Source organism: Kwoniella europaea, chromosome 1 (assembly GCF_036810445.1).
Source record: "Kwoniella europaea PYCC6329 chromosome 1, complete sequence".
Lineage (NCBI taxonomy): Eukaryota > Fungi > Basidiomycota > Tremellomycetes > Tremellales > Cryptococcaceae > Kwoniella > Kwoniella europaea.
Genome location: NC_089487.1, coordinates 2860353 through 2885517, shown reverse-complemented (window position 1 = coordinate 2885517; position 25165 = coordinate 2860353). Strand labels below are relative to the sequence as shown.

At 44.8% G+C, this 25165-nt stretch overlaps 9 protein-coding genes across 9 annotated transcripts; 5 read left to right on the top strand and 4 right to left on the bottom strand.

Moving 5' to 3' along the window:
- Positions 1 to 372: 372 nt before the first annotated feature.
- On the top strand, positions 373 to 1371 carry V865_001083 (ubiquitin-60S ribosomal protein L40; the record flags this gene model as incomplete). Its single annotated transcript, XM_066224909.1, has 5 exons — positions 373 to 392; positions 524 to 681; positions 969 to 1060; positions 1131 to 1190; positions 1312 to 1371. The coding sequence occupies 5 exons, from the start codon at positions 373 to 375 to the stop codon at positions 1369 to 1371; spliced, it is 390 nt and encodes a 129-aa protein (XP_066081006.1).
- A 1734-nt stretch (positions 1372 to 3105) lies between these two features.
- V865_001082 (uncharacterized protein) lies at positions 3106 to 6029 on the bottom strand (the record flags this gene model as incomplete). Its single annotated transcript, XM_066224908.1, has 4 exons — positions 3106 to 3404; positions 3477 to 3624; positions 3697 to 5954; positions 6014 to 6029. The coding sequence occupies 4 exons, from the start codon at positions 6027 to 6029 to the stop codon at positions 3106 to 3108; spliced, it is 2721 nt and encodes a 906-aa protein (XP_066081005.1).
- Positions 6030 to 6548: 519 nt separating this feature from the next.
- V865_001081 (uncharacterized protein) lies at positions 6549 to 7404 on the top strand (the record flags this gene model as incomplete). Its single annotated transcript, XM_066224907.1, has 4 exons — positions 6549 to 6729; positions 6833 to 6927; positions 7089 to 7166; positions 7246 to 7404. 4 exons carry the CDS (start codon positions 6549 to 6551, stop codon positions 7402 to 7404), a joined length of 513 nt encoding a protein of 170 aa, XP_066081004.1.
- Positions 7405 to 7725: 321 nt separating this feature from the next.
- On the bottom strand, positions 7726 to 12450 carry V865_001080 (uncharacterized protein; the record flags this gene model as incomplete). Its single annotated transcript, XM_066224906.1, has 11 exons — positions 7726 to 8235; positions 8306 to 8393; positions 8448 to 8530; positions 8613 to 9095; positions 9254 to 10922; positions 10988 to 11797; positions 11864 to 11970; positions 12026 to 12120; positions 12178 to 12235; positions 12286 to 12343; positions 12398 to 12450. 11 exons carry the CDS (start codon positions 12448 to 12450, stop codon positions 7726 to 7728), a joined length of 4014 nt encoding a protein of 1337 aa, XP_066081003.1.
- Positions 12451 to 13147: 697 nt separating this feature from the next.
- On the top strand, positions 13148 to 13747 carry V865_001079 (uncharacterized protein; the record flags this gene model as incomplete). The annotated part of the gene is made up of 3 exons (XM_066224905.1): positions 13148 to 13319; positions 13422 to 13478; positions 13581 to 13747. 3 exons carry the CDS (start codon positions 13148 to 13150, stop codon positions 13745 to 13747), a joined length of 396 nt encoding a protein of 131 aa, XP_066081002.1.
- A 1035-nt stretch (positions 13748 to 14782) lies between these two features.
- V865_001078 (uncharacterized protein) lies at positions 14783 to 17041 on the bottom strand (the record flags this gene model as incomplete). The annotated part of the gene is made up of 12 exons (XM_066224904.1): positions 14783 to 14954; positions 15040 to 15191; positions 15250 to 15397; positions 15454 to 15596; positions 15659 to 15812; positions 15876 to 16284; positions 16349 to 16373; positions 16434 to 16450; positions 16511 to 16641; positions 16763 to 16818; positions 16872 to 16905; positions 16968 to 17041. The coding sequence occupies 12 exons, from the start codon at positions 17039 to 17041 to the stop codon at positions 14783 to 14785; spliced, it is 1515 nt and encodes a 504-aa protein (XP_066081001.1).
- A 550-nt stretch (positions 17042 to 17591) lies between these two features.
- V865_001077 (uncharacterized protein) lies at positions 17592 to 21825 on the top strand (the record flags this gene model as incomplete). The annotated part of the gene is made up of 8 exons (XM_066224903.1): positions 17592 to 17722; positions 17789 to 17908; positions 17994 to 18563; positions 18644 to 18868; positions 18931 to 19554; positions 19644 to 20982; positions 21086 to 21296; positions 21398 to 21825. The coding sequence occupies 8 exons, from the start codon at positions 17592 to 17594 to the stop codon at positions 21823 to 21825; spliced, it is 3648 nt and encodes a 1215-aa protein (XP_066081000.1).
- Positions 21826 to 22376: 551 nt separating this feature from the next.
- Positions 22377 to 23284, top strand: V865_001076 (uncharacterized protein; the record flags this gene model as incomplete). Its single annotated transcript, XM_066224902.1, has 5 exons — positions 22377 to 22470; positions 22563 to 22654; positions 22768 to 22829; positions 22900 to 22961; positions 23031 to 23284. The coding sequence occupies 5 exons, from the start codon at positions 22377 to 22379 to the stop codon at positions 23282 to 23284; spliced, it is 564 nt and encodes a 187-aa protein (XP_066080999.1).
- Positions 23285 to 23789: 505 nt separating this feature from the next.
- V865_001075 (uncharacterized protein) lies at positions 23790 to 24910 on the bottom strand (the record flags this gene model as incomplete). Its single annotated transcript, XM_066224901.1, has 5 exons — positions 23790 to 24288; positions 24422 to 24504; positions 24584 to 24702; positions 24781 to 24852; positions 24907 to 24910. 5 exons carry the CDS (start codon positions 24908 to 24910, stop codon positions 23790 to 23792), a joined length of 777 nt encoding a protein of 258 aa, XP_066080998.1.
- Between the last annotated feature and the right edge of the window lie 255 nt (positions 24911 to 25165).

Here is a 25165-nt window from a genome sequence, read left to right as displayed (position 1 = left end):
TCACCGAGAACAGAACAACGGAATCAGTTTGTCTTGATATCATAGTTTACGTAACTTTTTCCGAAACAGCAAGAAAAGCAGAGTGCCACGTCGGGAATGGTCCTTCGGAGTTTGACGGAGTTTCTTGACACTTTCAATCCTAGTTGGGTCAGTCCACTCACTGCACTACGCTCACTCACTCACTCACTCACTCACTGCGTTTGCCTCTCTCTGACCCAAAATATCAAAATTCACTATTATCGTTGATATCTTGTTACTTCTTCATCGATTACCTTACTGACGATTTGCAGGTAGCCTTTCAAGGTGAGTTGCTGTTCTCGCACTACACTATTATTGTTTGGAGAGTATATGCTGATTGGTTTCATCTGATAGATGCAAATCTTCGTTAAGACGTGAGTTTAGTTCAACCAAGATCGGTGGAAGAGAAAAGAAAAGCATAGCAGGATGAGGAAGTTGGGGATTTGGATCGGGTTGGGCTGGAATGGACTAGATGGGATAGCGTGCTGATCGTTATGCCATACAGCCTCACTGGTAAGACCATCACCCTCGAGGTCGAGTCATCCGACACCATCGACAATGTCAAATCCAAGATCCAAGACAAGGAAGGTATCCCCCCTGATCAACAACGATTGATCTTCGCTGGTAAACAATTAGAAGATGGACGAACTCTCTCTGACTACAGTGGGTATCTGGTTTCGGTCTTATTTAGAGAAGCGAGAGCAGAGAAGGAGAGATCATGGGGAATTAAGAGATGGTGTTGGGGAAAAAGGAATGAAACAGATGTTGAAGATGAGATCTCTCCATCCTGATCCTGGGGTACATCGTCGAGCATTGGATGGAATGTCGGCGAATCAGGTAGAGATGATCGAGTAAGCGAGTAAGATGGGATGGGAGAGCGCGGATGATCGATGGAGTGGATTTCGAAGCAGTAATGGAATCTTTCGCTAATCGTTTTGTTCGATAATTAGACATCCAAAAAGAGTCTACCCTCCATCTCGTCCTTCGTCTCAGAGGTGGTATCATTGAGCCTTCGCTCAAGGTACTTGCCAACAAGTACAACGTGAGTTACGTCCTGTACTTTGCACCAAAAGCCATGTACTGTGGCTGATCAATCATACTTGTGAAAATAGTGTGACAAACAAATCTGCCGAAAATGTTACGCTCGACTCCCTCCCAGAGCTACCAACTGCGTGAGTGTTTTACTCTCCATACTCGATCATTGTCACATCCCATACACTGTATACCGTATACCATAAAATATAGTGATACAATGAAATGGCCCGCTGATATTGTATTTTCTTGATACTATAGCGAAAGAGAAAGTGTGGTCACTCTTCTCAAATCAGACCCAAGAAGAAGATTAAGAACTAGAATGTTGGATGCTTGTATACTATTCTAGCATTGTTTCATGGGGTTTGTCGGGAGAGCTTGAGAATGTATAACCGCCAAAAGAAATGCATTTCTCTGCTTGATTGGAAGTTGTCTGAACGATGTTGGGGATTGGATGATGGATAGCCTCAGCAAGATGGGCAAGACACAATGACTGATCTCAATTATTACGGGAATTATGTGAACTTCCGGAGGCGATGATATTGCACAAGCGATGATGATCTGAGCTAATTCCACGCAGGTCGTGGTTGAATGCTTGGTAGGTGGCACATGTAAGGACATTATTGTTATCTATTCATCTCCCAGCGATCACTATAGACATTCAGGTCTTTACTACTACTCAGATATCGTCGACAGTAGTGCTATTGATAACCTGCACCCTTGAGACGTTATATATATATCAACATCTATATGACCTAGTAATCTTCCCCATATTCATCCTCATGTTCATCCTCGGATGTTAGCATCGGAATTTTAGATTTCATAGGTTTGTTTGGATCGAATCTTTCGCTAATCTGTTGCCAATCTTTGAATCGAAAATTGATATCATATATAGTAGCCGGCATGCTCGTCGGCTCGAGCGTCCTTGACTTAGTTTGCATCAAGAGAAGGGAGAATAATTCGCCTTGGAATTCGGGTCGGAGTTGCGTAAAGATCTTTTTCGCCTTTTCGTACTATGCAGCACGATCATCGACGCACGAGGAAGAGCAAGATAGGCCAGGGTGAAAATGATGCCTAGGAATAAAATCGACTATCCTCTTCAAGGCTTTTTTTGCGAGTGGGATGTCTTCTCGTTGAGATGATAGAAGGAGGACCTCTAGAGGATAGGTCAAACAAGCTCATTCCAATGCACGGTTTATGATCGATATGATCCTATCGTCGCACAGAGTGGATTCGGCGAGTGCTAAGAGAGGTCCCAGAGTGTCAGGGGTTCGGCGGTCAAAGTCTAGAAAGATGAAATGAAGACGAGTGGGCGTTGTGACCAAGTCAAGGTAGATGGCGATGATGTTTCCAGGGAAATCAAGGTGAATGGGTTCGCGGCATTTGTCGACGCTAGGAGGGGAAGGAAGGCTGAAAGCGTCCGCAAAGAATTTACTGTGTGTTCCTTCATCATATCAGTTTCATTAGCACATGGTGTTTTTGATATGGATATGGAGATGATCTTCACATGGTCTGGTACGGTATGACATTATACGATATGGCAATTATTGACAGAGAGGGGAAGAGGCTCACCTGATCTTGGATAGTTGAAAGCTGCTTGCTCGAAATTCCACTTGATCGTCCGAAATCAATATGACATCTCCGCAAGGATCACAATGAGTTTCATGAAGTCGAGGTTTCTTGTGCACCGGCGATTCGATTTCTCTTTCTTCGTCAGATGACATGATCACAAGGTCGATAATTGTTGAGATGAGAGGGGAAGAACACGACAAGGAGAAATATCTTATGAAAGGTCATCTCCATATGCACTGTACACAGGTATCTAGGGTGGTCCGCAAGTACAGACCTAAAATGTAGATCTGTCAACCAACTTGCAAATGCCAATATGGAATGATGTGTAGACCATCAAATATGATTGCATGTAAGCACGATCAGGATCATAATCAAACCGACAAGTACCTATCAACATTCGGAACAATAAAGTGTATGTAACTACGATATATACAACGTGATGAAGCAAATGATACTGTGACAAGAACTCCATTATTTTTAGAATCAATACCCTTCCTCATTATCCTGATAATCTACTTGCTCTTCATCCTCGCCATCCTTTTCTTCTTCATCCTGTTCTTCACCTACATCTTCTTCTGCGTCTAATTCCTGAAGCATCGTCTCGTCAAATCCACCTTCTCCACCTTCACCTTCATCAACTTCCTCAATCTCGCCATCAGGTCTCGTACTATCCAACCGCTTCAATCTATCCGCATCATTCTTAGCTTCTTCAAATAACGCTTCTTCCTTATCCCACGGTCGGGTAGAATCAAACCCTGATGATTTGGTCAGATAATCTTTATCTGATCGGTTCAACCCAATGACTCGCTTATCAGCTATTCTTCTCATGCCAGGATGATGCGACGAACACTCACCTAAAGGTCTTCTAGCTAAGATAGCAGCAGTCATCTTATCAGGATTAAGCCTATTCTCCTTCAACCCCTTTAACTTGAGTTGTTTGATAGTTCGTCCAGGGAAATAAGCTTTCATCAATGAATAATTTTCACCCGTTTCTTCGAGCACCTTCATATCAACATAACATCAGCTTTCTCTCTTATCGTATTTTCCGGAGGATTAAGGTAGCTGAAAACTTACCTGATAGAACAGCTCAGTTTCCGTCGTAGTCCATCGTTGGGGTTTAGTATATTTGGCAAAACTAGCAGCATTGATAAACCTAGTTTCATCATTGATCTCAACCACTTCTCCATCATCCCTTTCCTGCTGTTCTCTAATCCTTCTTCTATCCCTCTCCAAATCTCTTCGATATCCTTCAATATCAGGACAATCATCATCTTCAACTTCCCAATTAGGTTCTTCATAATCTTCTTCTCCATCTACTCCTTCTCCTTCTCCTTCTCCTGCATCATCTACAATGTTTATTCCTAATTCTCGTAATGCCGCCATATCGGCATCAGCCTCTTCTTGAGCAGCTATATCCTCCGCAGTTAATTCTACGCCTCCATCATCGTCTCCTTCTCCTTCCTCTCCTGCTTGACTTCCACCCTCGTCCTCGCCATTCATAAATAACGGTTGCGCATTATTATCAACAGGAACATCATTATATTCTTCTCCATCTTCATCCCACTCTCCTTCTCCCTCTTCCTGTAGTCTGGTTGACTCTTCTCTTCTAGCATCAGGTTCAGGCGTAGATTCAGGTGTCAACCTCTCAGGTTCAGGTTCAAACTCTTCCTCGGAATCATCTTCATCCGGACTGACAATCCCCTCATCCATCCCTAATTTACCCAACTCTTCTCGCCTTCTCGCCCGATCCCTATTCTTGGTATGCCGTACTTTCCTCCTCTTGATCTGATCCCTTCTCCAAGCATGTTCAGCTCTAAGTCTGGAAGCCTCTTTCTTCTTTTGGTCCTCCTCTCGTCTATGTTCGTCTATCCTGATTGCCCTCGACGAGACTCTCCCCTGAGCAGCTAGAGTTGTAGCTAGATCTCCCATCGTAATGACCACTTCGTCCACCTGATCTCCAACCAGTTCATCGGGTTGAATATCCTGTAAGGAGATAGTAGCTACTCCAGGTGCTTTCTTCTGTTTCTTCTTCTTTTGACGCTTGATAGGTCGTCCATCTTCATCTTCTGTCAGCTGAGCGGAAGATCTCCTCTTTCCCCCCATACTTGTACCTGCATCGCTTTGGTCTTCAACTTCAGCTTCTTCTTCTTCTTCCTCGCTTGTCCTCCTATCTTCGGTATTCTCTCGGACCACTCTGGGAGCTTTCTTGGTCGCTCTAGAAATGGGAATCTCCACAATGGGTACGTTCGTTTTCGAGCCTGTAGAAGCACTGTTGACCACCCTCCTTCGACCTCCTTGCCGTGCTGGGCGTTTCGAGGTGTGATGCGCTCCTACTCGACCGATAGTACCTACTGCAGCAGCAGCCAATGCCTCAGCTTCTACTCGTGATGAAGATGCGACGGGAGCAGGAGCTGGCGCCGGTGAAGTGGAAGTGGTTCCAAGAGAAGGTGGGAATCCAGAGCCGTACGATACACCTAAAGAAGGAGGAAGACTTGATGTAGGTTGGCGAGGAGAAGGCGCAACGCCCAAAGGTGGAGGCGCGCCAAATGATGATGGTGGTTGAGGTGTAGCAGAGGGTTCGCGTGGGTTCTGGGGTGTGACCGATGATCCTCGAATTGAGGGGGCTACTGATGATGCTCGCTGAGGTTGGGGTGTAGCAGATGGAGCGCGCTCAGAACGAGATGCGATTGATGGTGTGCGACGTCGGATTTGACCAGGTGAGGGAGTATCGGAAGTGTGATTTCGAGCTGCGTCAAGGAGAGATAACCGGGGAGCTGAAACCGGCGAAGGGGGAGGAGGAGGGCCCAATGGAGTTTTGGTTGTTTTTGGGCTACTAGTGGTCTGAGAGAACGGGTTTGCTGTTGCTGATTGAGGGGTAGGTGGTGCGGAAAAAGGAACGACCGTAGCGCTTGAAGATGGAGCTGAGCTTGCTTCATTCAGCTTGACAGTCACAGAAGGTGTGACAGGACTACTCTGGGTCGGAATAGTGACATTCGGTGTACTTGATTTATTTGATAGTATAGCTCGGATCTGCGAAGATGGGATAGCTTTGGGTACCAAGTTGGTAGATTGGGTCGGTTGAGGGGAGCTGTCGGGCGGAGCTGTGCTCTGTGTGCTTGCAGCAGGAGTTGTAGCTGAAGGTTGAGGCGCAAAGGAAGAAGGCGCAGAAGGCTGAGAGGATGAGGGTGCTGATTTCTGAGACGATGGTAGAGGTTGAGAGGAAGAGGGGACTATAGTCTGCTGACTGGATGAAGGAGCGTTTTCAGATGGTCGAACAGGGGGAGCTTTCTTTTGACCTGGTTTGAATGTCGGTCTGAATTTGTTTTGACTCGCTATAGAAAGGAAGTCAGCTACATCATGCATGAGTATAGGATAGGGAGGCTGAGCTTACGAAGTCGTAATGACATCTTGCCTGTACTACCTCTAGACTACCTAATCAAAGCGGAACGCGAGATGACCGTCCTCTTTTCCTTCGGGTCGGGAGATCTACTTTTTTGACAGGTTGAACTAGGCAGATGAGACAGAAGAGTATTGCTAGCTCATACCATCTAAGCATAAGCAGCTGGGTCCAGGTATGTGGATGACTATGGAAAGGTGTGGTGTGGGAGGAATGTGACACTCGAATTGATAAAGTCAAGATTTCAGAGTTTGTTGTTGATGCGAAGATTAGGGTTTCATCTTAGGTGGCAAAAGCGGATGTCTCCACTGTTTTGAACCTCTCATGCCTAATTTTCCTGTTGGAGGAAGAGTAGCTTCTGCGTGCCTCTTCAGGCTGTTCGGTTTTCACGAGCCTATCGTTCTCCAGCTTCAGGCATCGAATCCCCTTTCACCCTTTGCACCTCTCTCACTCGTATATCACAATCTTCCAATCCATCCGTCAGGTCACCTTGTATAGCACTAAACACCATAATAGCATACCATACACGATGTTCAGACCAGCCCTCCTCAGGACCGCTCTCCCAGTCTCGAAACGAGCAGTAAATGCCTCACCAATGATAGTTCGAATGGCCTCGAATTCACCTATAACCACCTCTGGTACACCTGACGTGGCTGAGACGTCTTATATCCCTAATCGATTGACACCAGGAGAAGAGATTGATCCCCAGTGTGAGTGGATTTCAATTTGACGACCAATTGATGAACAATGAAGAAGGATGATGTGGTATGGTAAGGCAATGACTGACATGACTGTGCTATTGGTCGATGGTAGTGAACGGTTACCCACAGTTACCCTATGTATCGATCCAAGCTAGAGAACCATTCGGATGGTGGGATAGACAAGAGAGAAAGAACTTTGGTGAAGTTGTGAGTGTAAGATGACTGATACATTCCGGGCAGAAGCTCTGTATCTGGAACAGCAGGGAGGTTTCACATCTGGAAATCGCACGATTAGAGTAGCTGGATATTCGGGACACCAACGGTGCTACGTGTTGGGATGATGGCTAACATCCGTTCTCATACTTCAGATGCACGAAGAAGAAGATGCTATTGGTATGTGGGGACCTGACGTCCACAAGACATCACCTCAAAGTGCTTTATTCCAGGTAAGTTGGTTTGGTTTGATTGATCGCAAATTCCTCTTTTGATTGCCATCACGAACTGACAATAACATACTCCTTATAGTTATCGGTAGCATTCTCCCTCATAGGCCTAGCATCTTACGTCTTAATCAAGAATAGACCCGAGAGACCTGTAGCCCAACGAACATACCCTTATAATGGATTAGAAAAGGAGTTGGGTGGACAAGCTTACGCTAGACCCGAGGAAGTCGATGAGGAGTAGAGGATCTCTGTATCGATATACATATATACATATAGTATCAAGGAGATTATGTATAGCATTGGATTGGATCGAAATGGAGTTTGGCTTGGTGTTTCGCCTGCAGTCATCCACATTCTCCCATAATCTTTGTTTTCCTGCACTAAAAAAGGACAAGTATACATAGGATTATCTACTCGGCTTACTGCACTTAAGATGATATGGTCAATCTATTATCTAACCTAATATAATGCTCAAAATACATGCTGAATACGGGATCATGTCTTGTCTAATGCTACAAGTTCTTATATGAAGATACCTCATGATATTGATTAAAAAAGAAGATCAAACATCCTGCACTTCTGACACTTTCCCCTTCCCCTTCTCTCTTCCTCTACCCCTCCCTCTCGTTCCACCTCTACCTCTCCCAGCGCTACTCACCCCACTCTCAGTCGACCCCTCACTTCCCGCCACACTAACAGCCGAACCATTCGTACCAGCTCTCTTCCTCCCGCCTCCTCTCGACGCGACACTCGCACTGCTCATTCTTCTCTTCTTCACTTGTCCATCACCCTCTTGAGATCCATTCTCACTATCCATAGTCGTCTTCCTTCTCTTTCCTGTTCCTTTCCCCTTTGGATCCTCTTCATCTAGACCAACCATCATTTCTCCCCAACCCATCTCGCCAACATCTTCACCCTTGATCTTCGCCTCGGCCTCTCTGAATAACTTGATGACACTCATCAACCTCTTTGAGACATTTGCTGTAGTTCGACGTCGAGGTGCATAATTACCCGTTACGACTGACACATCGAAGAATGGAAGTAGAGTGGATTGCTTGTTCAATGCTCCAACCTGTTGGCGTAGACATATCAGCTGTTTTACCGGCAAGGACGTCAATACATGAGGTGAAAGATATACTTACTTTACCTCTACGTGCTATACGCTGTACGATCGGTGTCAATTCGTCGTCCACTTTTGATATTGACCAAGATAGTTCTTCGTGTAGGAATCTAATTACATGATTAGCTAACATTGATACAACGCAAAGTAAAAGGGCAACTTACGTTCTCAAAGCTGATAACTTTGGAAAGCCCCAATGGAAAGGTTCCTCCGATTCATCCGTCGTAGGATATTTGTAGGCTTCTCTCTGCACACGCCAATAAAAAATTTAGCGTTATTCCACCAAGCCACTGTGTGTCAATCAGAGGATAGGGCGGAGTACAACTCACCACCAAAGGATTCGGCCAATCTCCCGTAAGGTATATACTATCTTTATACCTCTTCTTGAACGATACTTTCCATTTCGTATCCGATTCCTGCGAATTATCCATACCTCGTTGAACCCTGATCCACCATTCTTGAAAATTATCTAGCCCCCTCTCTCCAGGGAAGTTCGCAAGAAGTTCTAAAGCCACTACAGGTCCTACACCAGGTAATCCAATCGTATAATCACTTCCTAACAGATAAGCTAATGAGATAAGTCGATCTCGAGTAAGGGAAAGTTCACGTTCGATATCGGTTGATAAGAAACATTCAGCGTATTTCGCATCGTTAAAGATATTCTTGAAGCACTGTTTACCACCGAAGAGGAATACATCCGAATCATCTGTGATTATTCCATCGACCAGACCGAGCTCTGCAAGTTTGGCACATTGCGCTTCGGCTTCCATTGGTGCGGTGATATAGGGGATACCAAAGTGTCGTAAGAGGGTCTGTAACGCCATTCAATAAACGATCAGCCTTCTTTCCAACACCTTGATAAGCATTTTGTGATCATGACAGATCATACGTTCCTCCTTATCCCAAAAGGCGGGATCGAATCCAAGATCTCATCAGTGACCAGGAGTGATAATAAGGCAAAATCACCCACCTGAATCTGGGTAACCATACTCTGCGTAATCTCATCCGAATCCCTCATCGCATTTCGATTCTCACTGTTCAATACCCTAATCTCATCATCGATCTCCGTCCTGACCTCATTCAAATCCCGACCTTTGATTTGAGCCAAGAACCTCGCGTAATCATCTTCTTCAGCTGCCATATCTCCCGTGGTCAGATCGCCATCCTGATCTTCCACTTCCGATGGGATAGTCGTAGCTGAATCGGTAGGCTGGAGTGCGGGCCTAGGTAGTGGCGGAGGGGAAGGTGACCATTCTATCGATCTGGAATCATCCATGTCCTCTTCGCCTTCTGATGAGGTCGATTCGGTACGAGTGAATAGCGGTGGAGCTGGAGCGGGCGATGCTGATAAACTGGGTCGATCGGTCGGAGCTAGGGATGGCGAAGGTGAAGCGACTAAAGGGATATCAGGAAGCGTTTGGACTGGTGAAACAGGCCGCTGTGCCCTACTCGCCGGTGGTTTCTGAGCCGATACGGTCAGGAGGGCTGGGGCTGGGACTGGCGCAGGAGCAGATGCTATCTCGTCTTCTGTGTCGACGGAAATAGGTGAAGAAGCAGGTTGAGTGACTCTCCTCAACGGTGAGGGTTTGACTGTAGCCGAGGGCATACGCTGGATCGGGTTTCTGACAGGTGCTAGAGATGGCTGAGGTGCAGCAGGTGCAGAAGTGGGAGCAGATTTATCGGTAGACAGTGACGCTTTATTCGCTGGAAGGGAATTTCCAGTCGCAAGTGAACGCACTTTCTGAGGCGACGGAGTTGGCAAATGTGGTTGTAGTTCCGGTATGATCTGGAAATCGTCTCCACTATCGTCCACTTCGATATGTTGAGGAGATGTTTGCGATGGCGTTGAAGGGATTGACTTTTCCTTTTGCTTCTGCGACGAAATCGAGATTTTTGAGGAGATGGTCGCTTGATCAGTCGCAGGAAACAACGGAGCATCATCTCCCTCCTCATCACCGTCAATCTCGATCACCTCCGCTGGGATCGGTCGATGATCAGCAACACCGGCAGGCCTCGTTCTGGCAGCATTCTGCCTAGCGGTGACAATTGGAACGTCGTCATCCTGCTGATCTGGTGGAATAGCCGAAGGTATATCGGTAAGGGATTGTGATCTTGAAGGTGCATAGTCCGTGGCAACCTCCTCGAACTCGTCATCATCATCATCATCATCATCATATTCCTCTGGCGGTGTTGCCGTTTCTCTCTGGTCAAGTACAGGTGTAGTAGCGCCGCTTGGCACCAAGTCAACTTCTTCCATATCCTCATCTTCTTCCTGAACTTCCCAATCCGCTTCTTCAGTCACACTCCTTTCCCTCCTTTCCTTCTCTACTCTACTCAAAGCTAGAGCCCTAGCAAGATCAACATCAACTTCTTCTTCGTCCGAGCCAAGTTCTTCTTGCTGCAGAGCCAAAGCTAAAGCCTCATCATTCGCAGTAGGCACCACCTCGTCTTCCTCTTCTTCTTCGGCAGCATCGAACAAAGGTTTAGATCCTGCTTGCCTACTTGCACCAAATGGTTTGACAGCCACGTCAAGCGATTTCCGAGCTGGTCGAGCAGGTGCATACCTACGTGCGATGGCTTCCAGGATCTCTCGCCGGCGATGTTCTCGGAGGTCGCTATCGACCACAGTAGGCTTGGTACTGTGCCCAATCAAGAACGGAAATCAGTTGCAGCTCGTTCACCTTAACTTTACAACTCAACTCACCTATCTATCTCCTCTATATCCGAATCATCACTACTAATTCCACTACTACTTTCACTTTCAACTTTCGGTTCATCCTCTTCTACTTGAATAGGTTTCTCTTTCGAACCCTCTCTAATACCCAAAGCCCATCCTCCACCTTCATCTTCACCTCTTTTTACCAGTACATATTCCCTATTTCGTTCCGCAGCTATCCTAACAGGTATCGTCAAATGCGCCTTTCCAACCATATCCGTTACAGTCAAAAGTTGTTGAGTTAATGCATTCCGCTGTGAAAGGTGTTTGATTTGAGCCTTTGAAAAATCCAAAGCGGATGGTGCTGCTCTAAGCATATCTGCTAATCTCCTATGTGATTGTTGTCTTGACCTTATTCGCAGATCACCTATGATTTCATATTGAACTTCCGTAGGTAATGCTCTGAATTCCGCAGATTCAATATCGATATCATCTGGTGAAACTTCATCTATGAATTGTTTCAACTCTTCTTCCGTAGCCAGTCTGGCATCTGGCCTCTCGGTGGTGGAAACGGAAGGCATAGTAGTTTCAGGTAAACGGTAGGGATCATGCTTCTTAAAGTGTTTTCGACGTTTCTCAGGATCGGTAGGTACCTCACCAACACCTGCAGGCGTCGATGGTCTAATGGATGTAGACGAGGATGATGCTCGCTCAATAAATTGTGGTCGAGGTCGAGATGGACCAGCTCCACTTTCCAGCTCATCTAGATACACCGCATTCTCCGATATCTGTTCACCTGCTTCGTCAGGATATTGATTCGCAGAAGCAGTACTTCGAGCAGCTCTTTGTTCTTCGATCCTACGGTAATCTTCCATATCAGCTGGATGTCGACACGTCACCTCATGGATAAACAGCTACACATACGCCTGAGCAGCTTTGACCGCCTCTCGCCTCATCTGAGCAGCAAACAGCTTCTCAGCTACCTTAGCATGGTTTGCGGCGGCTCCAGCTTTCTTCTTCTTTCGCTCGGCCTGAGACATCGCAGGATCAGCTGATTTCTACTGATACGATTACATTACAGCTTACGATCGTAGCTCTCTTCAAAGCTGGTGCACCTCCGTCAAACACGAATACAGGCTTGATACCATGAAATAGCAGCTTGTTTATACGCCGTAGAAAACCTGTACTGAAATCATTCAGCTGTACATAAGCAAAAGATGTCTAAAAAGGAAGCTGACCTAGAACATGTGCGTTGACCAGTACTCTACCATCCTTATCTCGCATAGTCGCTTGGAACTGCACGATAAAATTAGCTCGGATGCGCTCTATCCGAAAGACAAACTAACTTGATAAAGCCAGATGGAACTATCGATCGCTAATCGTTTACCTTCCATGCTCTCTATCCTGTTGGGCAGGTCAGCTACCTCTGAGTCTACCAGCTGAGACTGATAAACTCACTGGACAGGTCTAGAGACCGGATTGAGCAATGACCAAAGACCTTTGACACCCATCTTGAACAGAGCTCGATCTTGGTATCATTCAGCTGTACATAAGCAAAAGATGTCTAAAAAGGAAGCTGACCTAGAACATGTGCGTTGACCAGTACTCTACCATCCTTATCTCGCATAGTCGCTTGGAACTGCACGATAAAATTAGCTCGGATGCGCTCTATCCGAAAGACAAACTAACTTGATAAAGCCAGATGGAACTATCGATCGCTAATCGTTTACCTTCCATGCTCTCTATCCTGTTGGGCAGGTCAGCTACCTCTGACCGCTTGCTTGGTCTACCAGCTGAGACTGATAAACTCACTGGACAGGTCTAGAGACCGGATTGAGCAATGACCAAAGACCTTTGACACCCATCTTGAACAGAGCTCGATCTTGGTATCTTCGAGTACTATATCATCAAAGGTCGGCGGATCTCTGGAGCAGGTTCTCCCCCGAGCAGGTAGTTGTGTACAAAGTACTACTCGAGGTGGATGCGAATGATGGAAGTGTTTTCATATATGCTCGATATCTAACATGCATCTTTTATACTGACGTAGTTGACTGGATGACTGGATTATGGTAAATCACGTGACATCAGTTTGACGCGTCGATCAACTTGTACTTGTTCGCTTTTGACATTAGATGGAAACAGAATCCCGACATATATCTGCTCCTTCACGACTCACTGCTGGAATCAAGACGGGGAAAGTCATAAAAAATGTCATCATCCAGACCATCACACCCCAACTTACCTCCCTCCCTTCAAATCTTATACCAGAAACAACAGGAATACGCAGGTTTACAAGCCCTACGTGAGGCATCGGCGGAAATGGTAACGAGGGTGGAAAAGTTGGCGGAGATGAGTAATATCATGGCTGATGGAGGTGAAGGTGGGTTCATATGACTGAGATCTACCAGCTGTGATGAACGCGATCTGTCCAATGATTTATAGCTGATCGAGTTTCTCATTTGTGGTGTTCTGTGATGAATAGCTGTGGGAGGTGTATTGAGGAATTGGCCTCATGTATTTTCGATTTTGAACTTATTCGGTATGTTCCCCTTCTTGACTTTTCGAAGTCATACTGCAACAACAAAGGGGGTCTTAACAGATGCATACTGACATGTTGTGATTCTTCTGAAATGAAATATAGCTCAACAACAATCCGAAAGGTCAGATACATCAATACAAGAAGACGAACAGGAAGAACAAGAACCATTACCTGTTTTAGTCAGATTACCTTATGGTGGAGAGACGACTTCCACCTCGACGAGTACGAGTGATAAGAATGGGACTGATCAACAAGATACGACGAGATAGTCAGGTCGAATGATCAAATCGTTTGGTGTAAACAAAGCATAGAGCATCCAAGATCCTTGATTTATGATTCGTGATGTACATCGGGCATATTGTATTATAGATAGATGGGATCGATCAGAGATTCATATAGACACACATTGTATGTACCCTATTGTAACCTCATCGCTAGATTCCCCGCGACATGTAAATAGTATATGAAAGGATCATTGTATCACTGTGACAGTATCACTAACTCGTATGAAGACTAAAGATGCTTTCAGCTACTAACCCCTTTAGGCCTTTAGGTTACAGACGATCCTTTGAGGGTTTTTACCCGTATCTCACAACTTATCAAGGATATCACATTATCGCCATCGTCTTGGAATCATCATTTCCCCACTTGCCCCCCCCTCCTATTAGGTAGATATTCAAAGTAGATGTGATAGGATGACTAAATGACCATGGGTGAACTGTATCGCTATAGGTATAACATCGATTATCGGTTTATTGATAGTAGTTTACCTGATCTATCGTTTCTGGAAGAAACGTCGTATAGCTAAAAAAGAAGAAGAATCAATGGACAGGACATTAAAGTTGAATAAGGAGAAAGAGGAGATAAAGCAAAAGGCTATAGAGGAACATCAACAGGAATTACAAAGCGGTTTGTTCAAAGCTTTTGGGCTGAAGAGGGATACTGTAGACAAATAAAGTAAATCATAGAAAGAGGGGTATATCATATATAGAGACATATACATGCGTCGAGTTATGGAAACGTATGATTTGTGACTATTCATTTTATCGGATATCTTCAATCACAATTTTTCTTGGATCTTGCGTTCTCTGCTCTTTAGACTCTGGAGATTCAAGAAGATATTTAGAATGAATGGTTTCATCTTGGACAATAGTAAGGATAGGACGGGAAACAACGTAAAATTCATGAACAGTGAATTGGATAGATATCCTCATTAATCAATAATATATATACGAAACAAAAAGGACAAATGTATCTATCTATGTATGTTAGACGTTATGGTCGTTCAATGTCAAGCACTGAGCTTAGGCCGTAGTAGCTTTCTCATCTTCCTTCTTCTCCGTTGGGATTTCTGACTTTTCACCCGTCACAGTGGCGTCAGGTTTGGGACTAGATGATTTACCTCCAAACCACCCACCACCACTTGATTTCTTCTCTTTGGTCTTTTCTTTCTTCTTACCAGCGTTCATTACCAATCTACACGAAGGCCATGCCATCAGCAAGTGTCCCATATATTGCTATCAAGAAGAAAAAGGGTATCTTTAGATGCTTATCAGCTCACCTTTCCAGCTCTCTTCGTTCATCATCCGATTCATCCGCCTTAACATCCTTGAAGATCCCTCCTATAGTCAGAATCGCCTTGGCCCGCTTCAGAGCTACATCTTTGTGTATCCCAGGTTCATAAAGCACTTTATCCACAACGGCATTCAACACCTACACCAAACAAGTGAGCTTACACCTCTTAAAGATCCGTCACGGGGAATCAGCTCACATTGATTACTTCCCATCGAGTCGCTCTCCAAGTAGTCAACAACATCTTACTTGACACTTCCTGAGCCAACGCTTCCATCTCTTCAGGTGTAGCATCACCTTTAGCTTCGAGTCTTTCCAATTCCTCCATAGCGCTCTGTACACCGATACTACAATGTAACTGCTTTCAGTAATAGGTGTGACCCGGAATACATAGCAGACTTACGCTGAACCAAGTAAACCCCAACCTTCTTTCACCATACCTCCCTTTTCCTTCAATCTACCGAAAAATCCACCACCGAAGAATTTCTTCGATTTGAGGAAATTGCCTGCTTTCGTAATATACACTTGTGAGATCGTATGGAGCATCTGCCAAACCCTATCAGCTTGTCCATCTCAACTTTGAAGCCGAAAAATCAGGTGATACCCACCTCAACACCGAAAGATTCCAATTTAAGATCTTCCGCCTCTATCCTTATCCTACTTTCGAACACTTTGGTCTCTGGATCATCTTTGTCTCCTGGGTGTTTGGCATCTACAAAAGGTCTGATACGCTGAGTGAGTTTCTGAACCAACGCTTCGACTCTGTTCGACGACACAACTGTTAGCTATTTTATGTACAAATACTCGGCGAACAGGATAGCTTACCTCGCTTTCCGCTCTTCTTCCTGTTTCTTCTCCAAAGCCTCCAACTGAGCTTTCTGTTCTGGTGTCAACTTTGGTTTACCCTTCTTGTCTTTCCCGGCTGAGCCACCACCAACTGAGACTGATCCGGAAGCTGAGCCGGACACGGAAGCTGACCCAGAGGCAGAGGCAGAAGCGGAGAAAGATGAATGATGAGCTAAAGAAGTATTGGATTCCTCTGCAGCAGCCGCGGCGGCAGTAGGGTTAACAGTGGTGCCCTCGGATGCAGCTGTGGTGGTAGCTCCTGCAGCGGCGGCAGCTGCTAGTTCCGCATCTCCAGGTACACTTGGGTCGGTCTCGCCAGCTTCTTTGGCAGCTTCCATCTCGGCTCGTTCTTCTGGTGTCATAACGACGTCCATGGTGGTTGTGAAATCTAGATATGGCATTGTTCATATGAGCTTTTTCGTACCAGAGCAGACATGCGACGAGTAGCTCACCTTTAACCAGAGCAATTTCTCCAATCTACCGAAAGCGATCAGTTAGTCCTCATCACTCTCAACTGGCACAAATACTTATACTCACATAGTCGAAGAAAGCCTCTGAGACACCAACAAATCATCAGCGAATGATTTGATTTGTGTGGCTTGGAGACGACTCACCTCCTCCGAATATCTTCCCGAAGATCTCTGTAGGGTCCATATTCTCCGCTTCAGGTCTGTTCATACCATCTTTACCGACTTTATCGTAGAATGCTCGAGTGTCTGGGTCAGATAGGATCTGATAGGCTTCTCTGTTATCCGTTAGTCAATTAGAAAAAAGTGAGTTAGATGTCCCTCTAATCGAAAATGTATGAAGGAAGGCTTTGTTACGAGGAAATGAAGGTGGTATCGTGCAGATGAACACCCACTCACCCAATTTCCTTGAACTTGATCTCTGCTTCTTCCGAGGAATTCTTGTCAGGATGCCACTAAAATATACGTCAGCTAGTAGCTCAAGGTGTGTCAACGCTGTTACGCTCACTTTGATGGCGAGCTTTCGATAAGCCTTCTTCAACCTGTAATGATTTACGTCAATCTGTCTGAATGAACCTGTGCTCGATAAGTTGGGTGGACTTACTCGATATCGGTAGCTTCTGGCTTGACGCCGAGTACGTCGTATAGCTGAGTATCTTTCACTTTCCTAGTTGCCATCGTGATATATACGTGACTTGGTTTCGAGATGGAGAGGAAGTATAAAGAAAGATGGGATAGAAAAGAGTTGATGCTTTTGTGATGACGTTCACATACCTCTTGATCCACAGCTTTTTTTGTTGATGTGGCGACGATTATTATGTAATAGCACGTGTGTTTGATTCCCCTTCCCCTTCCCTTTGTTCCTGATTACGCTGTCTGCTGCGGAGGTGGACATGACTGACTGACCTGACTGACTGGTTGTTGATAATTTCAACCAGAGAATTGACTGCGACTGCGAACCCACGACTGGGTACATCTCATACACAAGCATACAAGCATAACCCATCTCATCATCTATACCCACACCCACACTAGTTTAGTCTGTTTGGATCATCTACCTTGCTGCTTCTCTCGCAGCCGGCTAAAAAGTTCACACTATTGATCCATTGATCTGACCCATATATTCTCACACTCCTACTCTTATTGCTCAAATCATCATAATATATAATGAACATATGAACCACCGACTACACTTGTATAATCTCGGTACGATACGACACTTCCAAAGATGGAAGACCCAACTCCCCTTGCTGGGCCTTCCAGACCTAGGAGACCTGTGGATAATGCGGATATAGCCAATAAGATATTCGCCTTGCAGAGGAAGAACGCTTCCTCCGGTGATCCTCACGGTGCTTCGAGGTGAGCTTACCCATCCATCTCGGTCATTGATAATCTTACTCAGCTCATTGCTATATACTTCACTAGACCCTCTAGACGGACCGAATCTTCCGAACGAGAAAGAGAAAGAGAGCGACATCGACTCCCTCAGATAGGTGTCTTACCGGCTGTGGGACCTAGTCGATCATATCCTAATCCCCCTCCTTCGTAAGCTAAACTACTCTACATCTGTAGATATTGTAATTCTAAGATGACAGAGCTGACGATATATGTTATGTTATATGACACTTAGACCCAATAGATCTTCCAACGCTCGTCATCCATCTTCCCCACGTCGTACACACCCTTCTCTCCGACCCTCACCAGATATAGATGAATATTCTCGTGGTCCACCTCCCAATACTTCTTCAAGCAGAGCGCTTTTCGATCCATCTCGTCCCGCCCCTCCTCAAGTACAAAAGATAGATCGTTCGCCTCGTCCAGTCGTAGAAGAAGAAAGAGTCAGACGTAGGCTAGACTCCAGACCTTCATCATCATCAAGTAAGAAACTATTTGATCCCACCATTCATGATCCCATGCATTTCTCTCCATCGCCTCGACTGCCCCTTCCTGACTCGTCGGATATCGGATCGTCCTCCTCAAGTAAGTTATTGTTGAGAAGACCGCCGACAGGAGTAGCGAGGACTCCGGAAGAAGAAGCTGATCGAGAGAGGGAGAGGAGGAAGAGGCGAGAAGGTAGTGAGAGGGGTAGTACCAATACGAATTCGAAGAAGAAAGATAGTAGTGATACGAGATCGAAGGGGTCTAGAAGCTCCGAAGGGTCTGAGAGTTTCAAAGATAGGGAAAGGGGAAAGAATAACAGGTAAGCTATCTCTGCACTGCTGTGACAACGACAGAGTTGCATTAGCAAATCTAATGATTTTGTTTTGTTTTTGGTTATAGTGATACCGGTGTGAAACCGATATTAAAGAAAATCCACGATGAGATCAAAGAGTTGGAAAATGAATTGATTGAAATACATCGTATCATGTCTAATGATCCTGAATATGGAATATTGGGTTTACTCGATGGTGGTGGTAACAGGAATACACATTCTAGGAATAGGAATAATATAATGGGAGATCAGGAATCGGCAGCTTGGATAGATCTTATTGCTAAACATAAAAGGTGAGCTACACCACACAGCAGTATCAAACGTGGACATAGCTGATAACAGAGAAACAATGTAGATTGGCAGAATTACATGATCATTTCCTTATCACTCTATTCGATCCCCTAGTCCCTTCCTCATACCACCAACTATCAGTGAAATACAATATCCCTTCTAGACTTTGGCAAACTGGATTTCACCTCTTATTGGAGAGATTACGATACGCCTGGATGTCAGGAAAAGGTCATTCGACTGCTACTGCATTGGATTTTCTCACGGATGTGGTTTACGATGCGTATAGGTTTTATTCTGAATTATTGGAGAATCAAGCTTTATCGAATTTCAGGACCGCTTGGATAGAAGCTTTAGGCGATCTGGCTAGGTATAGGATGACGATCGCCTCGCATGTGCAGGATCCTCCTACTTCCACTTCAAGTAGGGACAAGCTAGGAAGGATAGATGTTCCAGATGACGAAGGGGAAGAGGGCCAGCGGCCCGAACCGTCAGGAGCGAGTATCGGAGCGGAAGTAGCTCAGTCGTGGGATGTAGAGGATAAAGAGACTTGGAGAACGACAGCGAGGGATTGGTATAATATGGGTATCAACGAGAAACCCGGTGAAGGAAGGTTGCATCACCACTTGGCGTTGTTGTGTAGGGATGTCAAAGGTCAGGAAGGAAGGGCTTTACATCATTTCGTGAAGAGGTAAGTCGAACCCAGGTTATCTCATCCTCTTCTTTGGAACTCTTCAATCGTGTTTCCAGACCTTGTCACTAATCTCACCCCACTTCCAGCTTAACGGTCACTCACGAATACCCGACATCTCGTGAATCCATCTTACCACTTTTCGATTCCGCTCTTCAGAACCAGCGGTCTCTTCCCGAAGCTACAGCGATGGACCTATTCATCCGTCTTCACGGTATGTTATTCACTCGAATCTCACTCGACGACTTTGACGCAGTCATGTCACGATACATGGAACGATTGGAGGAAGACGCGCGATTAGATGGGGTATCGAGGAAAGTCGTGATTGGACAAACGGATTGGATGATCATGGCTTCTGTCTCGTTGGGAAGTATAATGCAATACGGAACAAGTAGCGGTATAGTCCGGAAAGCCCTATCTCAAGAGGGTGCAGAAAGAAGACGAGCTCAAGCTTTGGCAGATAACGAGGATGGAGAAATGGAGGATGGAGATAATCAACCGAATAATGAAGGTTTGACTGTAGATGGTATAACACCATTGAGGACAATCTCACCTTTACCTATCAACGGTAATGGCTCCATCGACACTGAAGACGTACAACCTATAACGTTCACGTACGCCTTGAAATTGGCTTTTGCGATACTCGAGTTTGTTTTATCCCATCCTAATCGTATACAAGGATTTCACCAGGTTCTTAATCCTTTTATCACTATCTTCCTTACCTTTCTCGCTACGGTCTTTCGTCAACCTCATGTAGGATCTGCTTTATTGCTTTCAGTGCCATGGGAAAGATTATGTCAATTTACCAAATCGACCAATCTCGAAGTTATCGAAGAGAAAAGGTTGGTCAGTGGATTACCATTACCTGAAGATTGGTTGTTACGTGGTAATGAATGGGTGGGTAGAAGGGTTTATGAAAGAGGATTTTGGAAGAGTAAATCTACCTCTGCTACGAATGGTAATGGAAGAGGATCAAGCGGTAGTGGTAGCGGTGGAATGGTCCAACCTAGAAAAGGAGGCAATTTCGAGTCTGAGATGGATGTTCTATTAGCCAATTTTGATCCACCTATCGGAAGATCACTTGAAGATGGGGTAGTAGATGATTTAGAAGGAGATACGGATTCGTCATCTGCGATCAACTCAAGAAGATATAAGAGAGTTGTATGGGCGATGGGAGTTATGGTTAAATTTGTGGATGGATTGGAATTGGATGGGGATGGAAAGGTCGTTGTGGAGGGTACTTTGAAAGAGAGATTGATGGAATTGGAGAGGCAGAAAGAAAGAGAACGAGAAGAAGAAAGGAGGAGGGAGAAGAAGAGGAGGGATAGAGAGAGGGAAGAGGAATTGGAGTTTGAGATGGATGAATTGGACGTGGATGTGGATGTGGACTTGAGTGGTGAAGAGGATGAAGAGTTGGTTGCGTTGAGGGTGAGTGGATTCGTCTTGCTGTGTCATACCCAACGGGTGTTTGTGCTGTAAGAAATCGTGAAATGTATTCGTGGCGCTAATCTTTGTGTTATTTCATCTACAGAACCGTCGACGTGAACTTCAAGGTCTCTTATCCACCTCTTCCCCCTTACCAACTTCCACGGCAAGATCAAAGAAAAACAAACGATCAAATTTACATGTCGTCCCTGGCTATACTATGTTACTGTTCGATACCAACGTCCTGGTCGATTCGCTCGGATTGTTCAGTAACGTTGTAGAAGGTGGTCAATGGAGTGTGATCGTGCCTTTACCAGGTGAGTCAAACTGTTCTATTAACAAAGGCTATGTCTTCATAGACATAAATCATATATCATACAGGAATGGATATATGCTGATATTTGTATACTATACATAGTGGTAACCGAATTAGACGGTTTATCGAAAGAATCCGGTAGTCTAGGTACAAACTCTATCAAGTCGATCAAATATCTAGAATCGACCATACGAACTCATTCATTAACACTCAAAATCCAAACTTCCAAAGGAAATTATCTATCAGATTTGTTAATCAGGACTGAATCCCTCCCTACCACTGATGGAGATGAGAAAGATAGTGGAAGGACAATGGACGATAGGATCATTCAAATTGCTTCATTCGCCGAATCAAACTTTATGGATCGATCGAGTTTACTTGGTATGCCCAGCATTAGCTTACAGGAGAAGGAGACGACGAGTAAAGTCCTGGTGATTAGTAATGATAGGAATTTGAGGTTGATGGCGATGTCGAAAGGGCTGAGGGCGGTTGATGAGAGGGAGTTGAAGGGTGTTTTGGAGAGGGTATGAGTCCAATCCTAGAGAAGGTATTCAACGGAAGGGAGGGGTGGGATATTCATCTATCTCATATTTGAGCATGCTCGTCACCTTTGTATATCATCATACTATCAATTCGGCTTTATCGTATTTGTACAGTATTGTACCATACTCGTAAAGTGTAGTATACAGTGAATGCATACCAATCATGTGCCAAGCAGACACGAGTATCGACAGGGGGGCTGTGCGGTGTGGGTCTGAGCGTATGACTGTATATAAAGTAGTACGTGTTTCACATTTGTATGGTTCCCTTCCTATCCCCATCCTTTCCCCATAGGATAACTAGAGTACAGCATATCATAATGAGAATAAAGCGAACAGTGCTAAACAGCATGATTCAATGCGAATACATGCATGATTGATATCCTTTAATTCTTCTTCTCTTTTCCTTTATGCTCTCACTCATCGATCGATCCTTCTCTCCTCTCATTGCTCTTCTATCAAACAGTTATAACAAAACTTGAAATCACACTCATTCAGATAAAATATCAACTTCCACTCTCTTCGACTCAGTCCGATCCACCATGAAATTCTCATTGACCATTTCGACCCTCTTCTTAAGCTTGGGTGTGATCTCAGCTCAATTGACGGTGACTGAACCCAGAGCTGATCATTGGTGTAAGTGAAATGGAGTGGAGTGGGGTTCGTCACTTTCTCCTCAGCGTAACTTGCATTCCAGCTGATCCTTGCTAACGTTTCTCGTTCTATAGGGGTCGCACAAAGTCTCAATACATTGGCATGGGAAGGTTCTTCCCCTGATCAATTTTCGGTATTCTTGAGTAATTCCGACACCAATGTCCTTGTGAGTGAATGAACATTGCATTCATCTCGGTATATTCATATCTACTGGATATGTCGATATGACCTGTGTTTATCTATAATATCGAGCTGATGATGAATGTTCTACTCTGATAGACCTCTATCCTCGCTTTGACCTCTGTTACATACGCATACGATAGATCCAAAACTATTAATCCGTGAGCGATTTCCTCTCCTTTGGACCCGACAGTACGGGAGAATACAAGCTGACTTATCTCGCGGTTGTAGAGGAGGTGTAACTCCCTCTGGAGGATACACAATCTTACTTACCAACCCACTCAACTCGTCAGGTATGTCCAATCCTCCTATCAACTTGAGGTCATTCCTCACCAAGCTGATTGATATGCGTCATATCACAGATGTTTACGCCAAATCCGAGACTTTCGAAATCAAAGCTGTCGGTTCAACTTACCCACCTCAAGATTCCTCTTCCTCTTCTGGTTCCTCTGCCGCTGCTTCCGGATCTGGAACAGCTAGTGGGTCTGCTACGTCCAGTGCAGCTGGTGCTAGTGCTTCTTCAACTGGATTGAACTCTGCTGGAACCAAATTAGACGTCGGAAAGGGTTTGATGGGTGTTATCAGCCTTATCGGTGGAGTATTGGCTTTGTTTTGAGCTCGGATTTCTTCGACTTTGATCAGCAGCTTTACGATTCTGGGAAAGGTCAGAGAAATGGCGGGAAGAACGATGATTGGGATTTCAACTCGGATGGACAATCAGTCTTTACTTTTTTACGATATCAGTATGGTGACATTCTGCTTCAGTCGATGTCAGTCAGCTTGATTTACATATGTGATTTTTTTCCAATGTGGTATAATTGATGAACTTTTTATGATATTCCAACTCGCTAATCGTTCATTATGAGTAACAAAAGCAACTCCTTCCTTCGTGGTGCAAGAGATGTAAATTAGTGTTGAGCATTTTTCAGCTCTTCAGAATGAGTCTTGGAGATGTCCCATGATGGAAAGTCAGAAGTCGGTTCACTTTCACTTTCAATTCGGGGTCTCGCTGTAACAAATGTCCGCAACACCAGTCTATCCCAAAACAACACCTACAAGTAATGCATTTATTCCATTGTTTTTCAATCAAAAAAGTTCAAGTACTCCTCCATTCCCATATTTTAATTCTTCTTTCCCTTTTTCTTGCTTGATCTGACCTTTCCTTCCGTTCCAGAAGCTTCATTCCCACTAGTAACCTCACCTCCACTCAAAAGTTCATCACCTGAACTTGCTCCTCCAGCAGTGGTAGATTTCTTCTTCAATTTCGATTGTCTATTCTTCAAGTGAGATTCAGGGATCCAATCTTCCTCGTAAGGTTTGACATTGGGATAAACACTTTTCTGTTCAGCGGGTACAACAGCTTTAACTTTTTTCTTCTGACCGCCTTTCTTGGAAGTTGGGGTTGAGAAGAAAGTTTGATATACTGCGTAAGCACCACCTAAGAGTGCAGTAGAAAGGATGAGATAGAGGAATAAGAGGGATGGGTCGAACCATGATGAAGTTGGTTCGACTACTGAGACGGTTTGGTTCATCGCTGTGAGCTGGTGTATGCCCTTGGAGGAGTCAGAGGTGTCTTGGAGGTTTACCCAGACTGTTAGACCGAGTTCTTGAGGACGGAATCTATAGTCACGTTATGGATACAAGTTAGCAGGTTTACAAGTATTATTGTTAACAGGGATGATGGACATGGCAGTGAATGAATATAAGTGGAATATGTCTTCGTTCTAGGTAGATAAAGAGATCTTGCACTCACTCGCTGTAAACTTGATAAGGAGCACTAAGATTACTTCCAGCAACTATAGGAACATTGTATTTGAGCGTAGAAGCGTTTTTCACCTGGTCAATGAGAGTCAGAAAAACCATAAGTATCAACCTTTGTCCTGGTACACGAGCTGGTCACAAACAGTGAACATACAGTAGCCCAGTGGTTATTGACATCGTGATAACTGGCAGAGGCAGAAACCAAAGTGTAATTTTTAGTTCCTTGGTTTACTAGATGTAGTAAGAGTCCATTTTGTTCACCATTCACCACGACTATGTAATACCAGGTCAAAACCGTCGTATCAGCTTGATGTAGCTTGACAGATCACACGAGCAAGATAGAACACTCACGTCCGAATGGGTTGGTCTCGGGGAAAGAAGCGGAGACGAGAACGTCGTCCTCAGCAGAGTGAGAGAATATGCCTGTGGATCATGATCAGCCGCGGTTTCATACCAATTGACTACCTAGCTGCTTACCCATGGTGTGATACTGCTTGTTGATTATGATAGTTGGATATGGAGTAGACAAGATTCATTCCAGCAACAGATATGATGACACTACTGGTATCACCGGATCCAGCGAGTAATGATGTGCTGACACCTATGGAGTAAATCCAGGTATCAGATCAGGCACGTACCAGGGGCTATATCCCCGTGAGTGTGGCACTTGCTTCCGGTGGAGGTGGATCACCTGTTTGTGCTCTGTCAATAAAGTTAAGAGTTGATGTTCGAAAGG